The sequence below is a fragment of the Salvia splendens genome, chromosome 16 (genome assembly GCF_004379255.2).
Source record: "Salvia splendens isolate huo1 chromosome 16, SspV2, whole genome shotgun sequence".
Taxonomy (NCBI): Eukaryota; Viridiplantae; Streptophyta; class Magnoliopsida; order Lamiales; family Lamiaceae; genus Salvia; species Salvia splendens.
In genome coordinates this window covers 20,562,406-20,572,856 of record NC_056047.1, presented here as the reverse complement: position 1 = coordinate 20,572,856, position 10,451 = coordinate 20,562,406, and the positions used below count along the sequence as shown (strand labels likewise).

General features: G+C 35.4%; 3 protein-coding genes across 6 annotated transcripts; all 3 read right to left on the bottom strand.

The window, feature by feature from the left end:
- Positions 1-469: 469 nt before the first annotated feature.
- On the bottom strand, positions 470-1,007 carry LOC121771054 (monothiol glutaredoxin-S2-like). Its single transcript, XM_042167849.1, has one exon. The coding sequence runs from the start codon at positions 901-903 to the stop codon at positions 595-597; it is 309 nt and encodes a 102-aa protein (XP_042023783.1). The 5' UTR covers positions 904-1,007; the 3' UTR covers positions 470-594.
- Positions 1,008-3,486: 2,479 nt separating this feature from the next.
- Positions 3,487-6,278, bottom strand: LOC121770558. Its single transcript, XM_042167290.1, has 10 exons — positions 6,095-6,278; positions 5,537-5,632; positions 5,349-5,423; positions 5,148-5,216; positions 4,887-4,963; positions 4,674-4,762; positions 4,414-4,543; positions 4,199-4,289; positions 4,022-4,087; positions 3,487-3,927 (listed from the first exon to the last, which is right to left on the bottom strand). Exons 1-10 carry the CDS (start codon positions 6,239-6,241, stop codon positions 3,808-3,810), a joined length of 960 nt encoding a protein of 319 aa, XP_042023224.1. The 5' UTR covers positions 6,242-6,278; the 3' UTR covers positions 3,487-3,807.
- A 721-nt stretch (positions 6,279-6,999) lies between these two features.
- On the bottom strand, positions 7,000-10,188 carry LOC121772516 (shikimate kinase, chloroplastic-like). Of its 4 annotated transcripts, none has more exons than XM_042169645.1 (11): positions 10,120-10,188; positions 9,333-9,671; positions 8,768-8,826; positions 8,546-8,600; positions 8,385-8,457; positions 8,197-8,284; positions 7,941-8,023; positions 7,711-7,840; positions 7,551-7,629; positions 7,406-7,470; positions 7,000-7,311 (listed from the first exon to the last, which is right to left on the bottom strand). In XM_042169645.1, exons 2-11 carry the CDS (start codon positions 9,541-9,543, stop codon positions 7,276-7,278), a joined length of 879 nt encoding a protein of 292 aa, XP_042025579.1. In that variant the 5' UTR covers positions 9,544-9,671; positions 10,120-10,188; the 3' UTR covers positions 7,000-7,275. The 4 variants fall into 4 exon arrangements, with proteins under 4 accessions (XP_042025579.1, XP_042025582.1, XP_042025581.1 ...); XM_042169648.1 differs by having other exon boundaries at positions 10,116-10,176; XM_042169647.1 differs by lacking the exon at positions 10,120-10,188 and adding an exon at positions 10,016-10,108.
- Between the last annotated feature and the right edge of the window lie 263 nt (positions 10,189-10,451).

Here is a 10,451-nt window from a genome sequence, read left to right as displayed (position 1 = left end):
AAGTAGAGAGTGATAGTTATGTGGCTATTGCTATGATCTTGGGAAAATTTTAAATCTCTACTAATTGTTGAGCCATAGTGTTGAGAATCCGCAAAATGCTTCAAGATTTTAAATTGGTCATGCTACGACATGTGCACAGGAAAGGGAACTTTGCTGATATGCGTATTTAGTGAACAATGGCGTTCATGTGCTGGAGTCTCCACCCACAGAGCTTAATATTTGGCTTCTACATGATAAGTTAGGTGTTTTTATATTCGTTAGTTTTTTCTCGGGTTTTGCCCGCTTTTTTCTACCAAAAAAAAATCATATAACAATAAAAAAGCTGTCACATATTTTCATCGTTACAAATTAAAAAGAGAGACTTAGTAATTGATCTATTAATTAATAACCCACTTCATACATGTTTTTGTGTCTACATATAAACCACATAGATATCTACTCATGTTAAATGGACAAGGGCCTCACATACTAACTCTATAACATGATAAACATGCTAAAAATTGAACTTAATTATGTATTCTTTTAATAACTCTAGGCCAAAAAGAAAAAAGTTGTTGTTAAACTTATTAACTACTCCCTTACCCTAATTTCCATCTATACCCAAATAGCATTGGCCTTAATGAGCAATGGCTTGAGCCTGCCTCTAATATTGAGGCTCATGACCTCGTTCGAGCCACCTACGAACTCCTTGTTTATGAACACAGCAGGCACGCTAGGGTTGCACCCCAATGCCATCAATTCCTTCTCCATCTGGTCGCCATCGGCCAGCTGGTCGAGCTCATAAACCCTAGGGTTCGCCCCGTAGCCACGTATCAACGTATCGATCGTATGCGACATGCAACAATTGCTCTTGCTGAATATCACCACTGGACCTTCACTTCCTAACTTAACAATGGTATCCATTTCTTGCAAATTAACACCTTTTTTTAATGTATATGAAGTTTGATTTGAAGTTGTGCTACATTTGATGTAGCTTAAGGTGCTATATATAGAGAGAGGAAAAGATAAAGATTTAAAAAGTTGACGTCCAATCCAGAGAATTCATGAAATATGCTGCGATTTTGCCCTTTGATATCTTTATATGATAAAGTTGGATATGTTTGAAGGTAGAGCATGAGATAAAATTTCCTTTTTCCTATTCTTTGGAATATTTTTATCACTTTTATGCTTTTGTTATTGTTTATGGCACCTGTCCTTAATATTGAATAAGACCCTCTCGTTGAGAATAATGTTTTTATGTCTTATCCCAAATATTGCAATATGATTAAGAACAAATAAGTTGTGAAAAATGTCATTAGCTTTGGAATAGAATTAAATTCTTATAATTCATATATTCTAGGTTTTAAACTTGCATGCTATATATGCTGCATTCCATTAATAAATTATATGCACTAATATATTTAATTTGGATCACTGAAACAATTTATTGTATATCATGATTTTTTTTGGCAGCGGTGGTATATATGAATTTTATTACTTTATCTGTCCATGAATTAATTTGGAACGTCTGCAATTTACAAACTTAATTTTTTAAAATTTTAGCAAATAATGACTCACATACTACTAAATCACTATACTAATATTTTATTATAAAATTAATGCATAAAGTAGGACCTACACTTTGCTAACCTTTTCTTCTTATTTTTCTTCATAAAATTAAATAATTTCATAATATCTCGAATCGAATCAAAATGAGTATTTAAATCATAAATGGATAGAGTATTATCAAGATATTTATTAATTTTGAGATCACTAAACAAAATATGAGGCACAAAAAAAGTGGACTAGAAAATTTCAATATCAACAAAAATAAAAGTCCACCCACATTAAAGAATAAACTTTTAATTGAAAAATACTCCCTCCGTTCCAATTAAGTTGAGTCAAAACTTTTGGACACGGAGATTAAGAAATTGTGTTAAAAAGTATGAGAAATGAATAACATAATAGAAATAAAGAGAGAGTAAAGTAAATTATAGAATAAAATAAGAGTTATTGGATGTTTTGTTTTTTGTTAAAAAAGAAAATGACTCAATTCAGTTGGGACATCCCAAAATGAAATTCGAGTAGAACACTAGAACTTAGTTGGGAAGGAGTGAGTTGAATTGAAGACGACTTGACAATATCAATATCCACAATAAAATCCAAAGTAAACATAAAAACATCTTTATATCGAACAATACAACCTGATACTACCAGTTTATCACTGGATACAAAACATTAAACAATATACCACTATAAATATATCCCATATCATTCGATACTAAAAGTGTCCACTATAAGGCGGACAACTCCAATAGCCCCGCCGCCCCTTTTTTGTCCACAGTCCTAATTTTTTTGTCCGCGCCCAAAAAAAGGTTTCCGCCACTCTAGGCGGACACTTCCAATAGCCCAAATTTTTTTCATTTATTTTAATTCAATTATAATTAAAATTATCGGACTATACGTAATTAGAAAAAAAAATGGCTATAAGTGAAGAAATTAAAATTAAACACTACATTTTCGTCGTATTAAAGTACTGGAAAAATTATACAACGAAATATTAATCTATTGAACATCACGATGGTGTTCACACTGCGCCGCCACCTCCCCTGCGTGCTCAAACTTCTTCAATCAAATCGGCCTGGAGTGCGGTACGTCCATCCTCCGCGTAGGCGTCGTTCTGCACCTCTTGAATCAGATAATTCTACGCCTCATTCCACAAATCGTCCATTTTAAATACCAATGGAATCCACAAATTTTAGTGAGAGAAAGTATGAGTGAAGAATTGGAATGGTGTAAAAATAATGAGTGAAATGGGGTGTATTTATAGGTAAATTAAATTGAATTTACAAAAAAACAAAAAATAAAAAATCGTCCGTCCCGTCCCGTCCCGCCCCGCCGCAAACCGCCCCCACTATAGGCCAGCGCGTCCTCGCACATTTCTCGCCGAAAGGCCTTCCGCCCCCTTTTTTTGTCTGCTTCGGGGCGGACGTCCCGCCCACTGTAAACCCCCCGCCTTCGCCCCCGCCGGGGCAGCCGGCACGCCTATACTATAGTGGACACTCTAAGAAGCAACTACAAAAGTAAAAACAAACAGATCGAAAAAGTTGTGATGCTAAGGTTTATCTTATTTTGTTGATATCCAATGAAAATTATACTCGAATAAAAACAAAAAATTCGGAAAATGAAATGACTCTCGTTATATTCTTTCAAATATGACTCTTGGCAAATCGAAAAACAAGAAATAGCATGTCCTTCCGTACGTACTTTAACAAGTACTACAAAATCCAAATTAGTTTTTGTAATATCTATTTTTACTTCAAATTCATTAGTTTTTTTTTTTTTTAGTTGAGGGACAATGTAAGTTCATTATTTTCGTGAAATGTTACGCGATGAAATGTTACGCGAATGAAAAAAATTATTATTGTTACTATTTAAAAAAAAATTATTGTGTGAGATCATCTCAAACAAATATCCTTGACCTTTGGGGTTGTGTTGAGACATGTGTAATGAAAGAGATATATTCCCTTGTACGGAATTTATAAAATCAATTGACAGCATATCTTCTTACCTTCAAGAATTGGACGGCAAATTTGCAAGATATGAAGAATTTTCCAGCAAGATTCGATTCCATCGACATTTCAACTACCAAACAGAAGAGACATGAAACCGGGTCGGGTCGGGTCGGGTCGGGCCGGGCCGGGCCGGGCCGGTTTAGACACGTGTGATCCGACAAAACTGTAGCTGGATCAAATGATATTTACATGAGCCCACTATTTTTGCCTTTGATAAAAAAAACAACTCATGCATATATATGGCTGAATTCACTCAGCCAGCATTCTCAATTGCTTCAATGCATTCAATAACCGTTGCGTTTTTCGACATTGCTGCCATCAGAGCTTCGTGCAGAGCTCCATTGTTTTTTATCAAAGATGCAGCAAACAAAACCTGCACAATATGCATATAAATCCACTCAGGGGAGAAATTCAATGGGAAATTATTATGTATATGTCATAAAGTGTCGATGAAGAGGGGACATTACCGCCCATCGGGTGAGGTTTTGCTGCTGGTCTCGGCTCAGCTGTGGCTTAGACCTGTTTATAAACCTCTGCCGGAACAAAACCCAAAAAACAGACCATTGATAATGCGTTAGCTAGATTTTGGCGTAGGGTGATTCGTTTGTATCTTGTTTTGTGCGTTTTGAGGTGGGCTGTCGAACCTGCAGGGAGAAAAGATCAGCTGACTGTCCGACCACTTTGTCGTATTGCAGACCTTCTGCAGCCAGTCCGGCCATTGCTACTATGGCCAACCTTAAGAGGAGTGGAGAAAAATGTAGATTCTTGTTAAGTTTTAAACATGATAGGTTTGAGAAATAAGACATAAGAAATGGATCAAAATGTAGGTGAAAATGAGTAGTGTAGAAAAATAGGTTACCGGTCTAGTTCCTTGGCATCGAGCTGTCCACTGTAAATGAGCTTTTCAAGCTTCTCATTGATGAGATTGACGTTCTCTTTCCCGATGTCCAGAGAATACCCGAGGATGGGAAGACCGAGTAAGTATGCAACTGCACATACGAAAGCCCGTATTAAATGGATGAAGTCACAGCTGAACTCATATATGCAAACGCTGTCAATGTCTATGTATGTTTGTGTGTTGTGTCTACAAATTATTTACTTCAGCTAAATGTCTGTTACCTAAGAAATGAGCTGCTTCATGTCTAGCAATCCTCTCCTTGTAATCTGGGAAGAATGAAGAAAATCCTCCAATTGCAGCCTGAAGCAGCCTATGTAAACACAACGGAGGTGAAAGTAAAGACAGGCAAAACTTCTAGCAAAGCTTCTTCATTTCACAGTTTAATAGTATGATACGTATATTCTTGTGAAATAGCAAGATGTTCGACTACGTACCCTGGGGAAATACTCCCTATCGCGAGAACTACCAAAGAAATGCTCCCGATCAAGTATGGCACAAAGAAGCCCCAGTCCTAAGAATCAAGTGAGTCAGTTGCATACCAAAAATGTCAACAAACCTCAAAGTTATGATTCAAATGTTTAATCTCCTACAAAATGCATATGATCGGAAGATCATGTCAAACCCGAGAAACACAAACAAACAAACGAACAAATGAACAAAAATATTGGTTGTATGGGAAGGTTTGTAGAAGCTACCCCAGGAAGCTGGCCAGCAAGAATACCCAAAAATCCAGTTGAGCCAACGACAGTAAAGAGAAAAGCTGCCTGCATCACTGAACAAAATCAACTCAAGATACATGTAGAAAGTCCATTCCGAGCTTTGATAATTGAGACAGAAACCAATTAAACGGTTATACTTCAAGAAACAGAACAAGGCACAAGTTCCATTGAACTTACGTCGTTTCTGGTGCTAGGTATAGCAAGATTTTCCGCATTCTTCAGTCCTAAAGTTGTCAGCTCGCGCAGCGATGTCTATGATGAAAATGTTAAGCCATCAATAGTCTGACCACCAATTTGCACGTCCTTATGATATTTTTAAGAAGGAAAATCAAAACCAATTACTGAGAGTGGTTTCAGAGACTCACTGTACGACGCGATATATATGGCTGAGAACTCCATTTTTTGGCCCAACCAACTTCCCTCAACTGATCAAGTGCCTCTCTCACTCCATCACTATCTTTCTGCCATGAACCACACCATTATATTACAAAATATTCAATAAACCATATATGTATAAACTCACACAGAAAATTTTCACTTCTTGCACTGTATCACAGATCACATTGCTCAATCCTAGAAAACGAAAATCTGCCACTACAATCAATCTCTATATGACTATTGATCTACAGATTTTGATTTCATAGTTCAATTAACATTTTTTTTATGGCCTAAACAATAATTTTGAATCCATCATCAACATTTTATTACTAATTTCAATCTACTGAAGTTTGAATTCGAGTAATGTGTTTAAACGCTTGGCACTTAAACCTAAACGGCTAAACGAAAAAGCAAAATGCTTGTATCGAGAAATCAAAAAACAGAAAAATAAATCAAAGAATTTGAAATCGGAGAGTCGAACAATTAACCAGCCCATACACAAATCGGTTTATCAAAAGGCAACATAGAAGAAAAAGGAAAGGAACCTTAGCAATGGCGGATTCGAGAGAGGAAAAATCGATACCAGGAGCAGTTGACGAGGAAGCTCGGACTAGAAATCGACCGGATCTCGACAGCGATTCCGGATTGAATTTGTAGAGAGAGATTGCGAAGGATGAGAGAGAATGAGACATGGCTGCTCTCTCTCTCTCTCTATCACTCAAATCCAGTTATGCTAACAGATAAGCCTTGGCGCCATTTTGCTGTACCGTTGGCGTAATTTACATCACTTCTCTCAAATTCATAACTATCACATTAATTATAAACAATTAATTTCCCTTTTTCATGTATATAAACAATTGATCATGCAAATAATTGTTGAATTCAGTACTTATGCATTGCTGAATGAGATTAAATTAAAAAAATTCGTTTAAAATAATTTTTTTTCAAACAAATGTTTATTATTTAATAAAAGAATAAATATATATATAGTACATGTACATAATAACTTTAATTTTTAGATTTAATTTGAATTAAATTATGAAATAATTTTATTATTAGTCATATTATTCTGTAGCAATAAAAAAAGAACTACTATGCAAATTTTTGTAAATTTTAACATGATTTTGAGCTTGATTTGAATTAATTTTACAATATTTAGTAAAAAATTAGTTTTTTTTTTTATCTTAAGTATGCAAATGTAAGTTAAAATTTCATTTTTTTTTTCTAAATTGTTGCAAAATGATTAGTATGTAATTTATTTTAACTGGTGTTTAATTGGTTGAGAACAGAATAATTATCAACTGCTTGTAGATCTTGCATTTGTTTCAAGCTAAACATCTTGATGCAATAAAAGTTTCCAATTTTTGTTGTGTTTATTAAGGTATTTCACACCAGCATCTTTCTTCATGTATAAATTTGAAAAGAGAATGAATTTCAGTTATTGCTCATATAGTGTGAATAGTTATTTTATTGCAGTATTTGCAGAAAAGTTACTAACATATTGAGATCAGAATTCTGCAAAATTTAATGAAAAATACAAGTTTATAACAACTACCAAGGGAAAACAATACCAACTTAAAAGTCACTACAACAAACATGAACAAAACCCTAATTGATGGAGCCAAAGGTCTCCCCCATTTATTCATGCCATGTCTAGCAACTGAAAAATCGACACAACATTCGCTCACGTAATAATATACAACATTCAACGACGATAACTTCTTGCTTATCTCATCAAGAAATGCTCAATTTGTATAAGCGCCTGTAAACGAGCATCGCTTCATGTTAGCCACGTGTTTATTAAACAAGCAAGATAAAGCCAGGGCGAATATAGTAGAGGGAGAAGGGGGACAGACCTCGATGGCAATTGCAGTTGGAGAAATGTCGGATACATCTTCATATCCAAGTTTGGCCGCCATGTCTGTTTATAACATGCACGTTGTCAAAACCTGGCACATTTCGTGGAACATGAAATATCAAACGAGAAGAATGAGAGCTTACTTTCAAGAGAGACTCTCACATCAGCATTGGCATACGCTTCACCCCTGTGTTCGAAGAGGGTAGATAATAGCTTCATGGTCTACACAAAATCATGAGTGGATTGTGACGCGTTTCAGTTATTTGACACGTTTCTATGAAATCGACAAAAGTGATACCCTACCTTAGTGTAAGGATCTCCATCTCCATGATTCAACAGGGGACGAGAACCAGTTCCAACAGCTACAATTCTACGAGCTAAGGCTTCCAAAGGCACGTCCAGCCAAATGCTGATACCCTTTCTCATGTGTCTCCTAGCATACAGAAGCAAAGACTATTTAGCATTACGAACCATATCCAATAGACCGAGCAAAAACAAGGACTAAAAAAATCTAGAGCTTCACGTATTATTACCAATTGACTGGCCGTACAACTGCACCTCCGCCTGTTGAAACGACTAATTGATGCATCGAAGACAACTTCTTCAGCACTTCAGTCTTAAAATAAAAAATTTGACACAAGACGAGAGAGCATTTTGGGGGAATTAAATAGATGGATTATCAAGTGTTGAAAGAAGACGATAAACAAAATCTCGAGTCATTTATTGTATGAGGACCTGGAAACAGCCCAATTTATAGTAGGGAAAGATAACGGTTTAGTGCTGGCTAACCTCATTATCTCTAAAGAAGCTCTCCCCGTGTATCTTGAATATATCGGCCACAGTACTTCCACCAACAGCATCCTCTATCAGTGCATCACTGAAACGATAATAATATTGAAGTTCAGAATTAAGTATGGCATGATATGCAGTATGGGTTGCCGAATAAAGACGAGAAACAAATTATAAGAGGAGCTAACCAGTCAAGAAAGGAATATCGAAGGGCTTCTGACAAAACCCTTCCCACCGTTGTTTTCCCAGATCCCATCATTCCTGTAACATTGAAAAAAACTCAATCGAAATGCAAATGGACTAAAGAAGCTGAAATGTTTTTTTTCAAATATCTTATGTGTTTACCGACCAACAAGATATAAGGAACGCCCATCTAGATTTGGTTCAACCTCTTCGGCTTTACTCTGCCACAGCAGTATAACTGAATCAATATCCAATTCAGAAGTTCCAAGTATCGAGAAAACGCCGCATTTTTAAAGCTGAATCTATTTGCATACAGCTCTAGGCAGTGGTTTCCCACTAAAGTGGCTTCGTGCATTCGCACATTAGTAAATGAAATGCAAGAACTTGCCTTTATGATTTCTGATTCATCAAGGAAGGCTGGAGAACTTTGAGATTCCAGCACCGAAGCTAAAAACAGAGAACACTGTAAGATTTTAGTGCGTAGTCAATGTATGAGGATTGAGAAATTAATTTCTAATTTCTTTGTTTCTTATTATAATTTGAACCATAGAAAAAAGACACTGAACTTCTTATGAAATGTCAAACGAGCACTCCAACAACGGAGAGAGACTAGAGAGAGGCTATTATACACATATGCACACATGGAGAGATAGGATATATAGAATGATTCCCGGATTCAACAATGCGTTTCTGTAATCAATGGTATGGATGAATTGTCAACATTTTTAAGGGCCATTTACTAGTACGAAAAAAGTAATCTACATTGGTAAGTGAAGGAAGCAGAAAATTCCTGTAGTGGGGTGTCGAGCACTGAATTTTAAATTAAAAAAGTTGCTAAACAGAACTTCCAAGGCGTTAGATTCTTTTTGTTCGTGGTAATTACAATTTTAATAATTAGATACTTGCACAAATCATAACAATATCTTGGCACGAAAGAGTTAAGTTCTACCTACCTTTATGGTTTTCAGAAACACACGACACCTTCAAAGCCACAAATCCATGGAATCGCTCTTTAGCACGTGAACAACGAGTAACTGGCATATGATACAGCCGTTGCCCCCCATACTTTCGGAAGAGCTGCAACGAACCAGACGGCTTTCTTGCAGTCTTTTCCGTGCTTACCCAATTGGGTAATTGCAAGCCTGATGAAACTCTAGCCTCCATGATCTATCACTCCCTCTCCCAAAACAATCAAATCACAGTCCCAAGAAAATGAAGCCCCTAACAAAATTTGAGCTATTCTTCAAATGATAAAAAGCTCAATCCTATTAAACCAAATTTCAGCTGATATTCTGCAAATGACATAAACTTTAATCAGAAACATCACCTTAATATAAATACCTAAACTAAAAATCCTAAAATAATCCAATCCCCAGCATCCAATTTCAAGAAATTCGTGCAAAATAAACCATAAATCTTCATATAACCGAAATGTTACAAACTTCAATCTGAAATCTCACCTTCACAGTAATAAATAACCTAAAACCCCCAAAAAAGGTTCAGCCTTTTGCATCCAATTTCAATAAATTCACTCAAAAAAAACCATAAAACTTCATATAATCGAGATTTTGAGGAAGCTAAAAAAACTCATGTGACAAACAACATCAGAAATCGAAAATAGACAGAGGCCACCTACCAATTTTTGCCTTGAAATAGCGGTGAATGAATATAAACAATAGATATAAGTGAATGAATTGAAGAAGGGATGAAAATAAGAGTGTAAAATAATGTTTTACCTACCAGAAAATGAGACGATGGTTGTAGTTGAGAAGCTTGAGATGAGAATTGGGGTAGGTGGCATCAGAAAATTTATCAAACTTTTGAAATGGAGTTGTATTTATATATTCCTCCATCAATAATCAAATTTCACGTGTGGAGGAAAAAAGAAAAAAAAAATATCACGTGTGTCATTTCCTCTTTCTTCACTTCACTTTAATTTAATTAATTATTTATTTAATTATGCTATAATTTAATTAATTATTTATGCTATAATTTAATTAATTATTTATTTTTAACTTATTTTATGTTAATAATTATAATTATGTTGATTATTTCTTGAGTATATATTCCCA

Coding starts and splice junctions, on each gene's coding strand:
- LOC121772516 (XM_042169645.1), bottom strand. CDS start 9,543: ATGGAGGCTAGAGTTTCATCAGGCTTGCAATTACCCAATTGGGTAAGC. Junction 8,827..9,332: donor TGTTTCTGAAAACCATAAAG/GTAGGTAGAACT, acceptor CTCTGTTTTTAG/CTTCGGTGCTGGAATCTCAA. Junction 7,841..7,940: donor GTTGTACGGCCAGTCAATTG/GTAATAATACGT, acceptor TCTGTATGCTAG/GAGACACATGAGAAAGGGTA.
- LOC121770558 (XM_042167290.1), bottom strand. CDS start 6,241: ATGTCTCATTCTCTCTCATCCTTCGCAATCTCTCTCTACAAATTCAAT. Junction 4,964..5,147: donor TTGCTGGCCAGCTTCCTGGG/GTAGCTTCTACA, acceptor CTTGATTCTTAG/GACTGGGGCTTCTTTGTGCC. Junction 3,928..4,021: donor AAAACCTCACCCGATGGGCG/GTAATGTCCCCT, acceptor CATATTGTGCAG/GTTTTGTTTGCTGCATCTTT.
- LOC121771054 (XM_042167849.1), bottom strand. CDS start 903: ATGGATACCATTGTTAAGTTAGGAAGTGAAGGTCCAGTGGTGATATTC.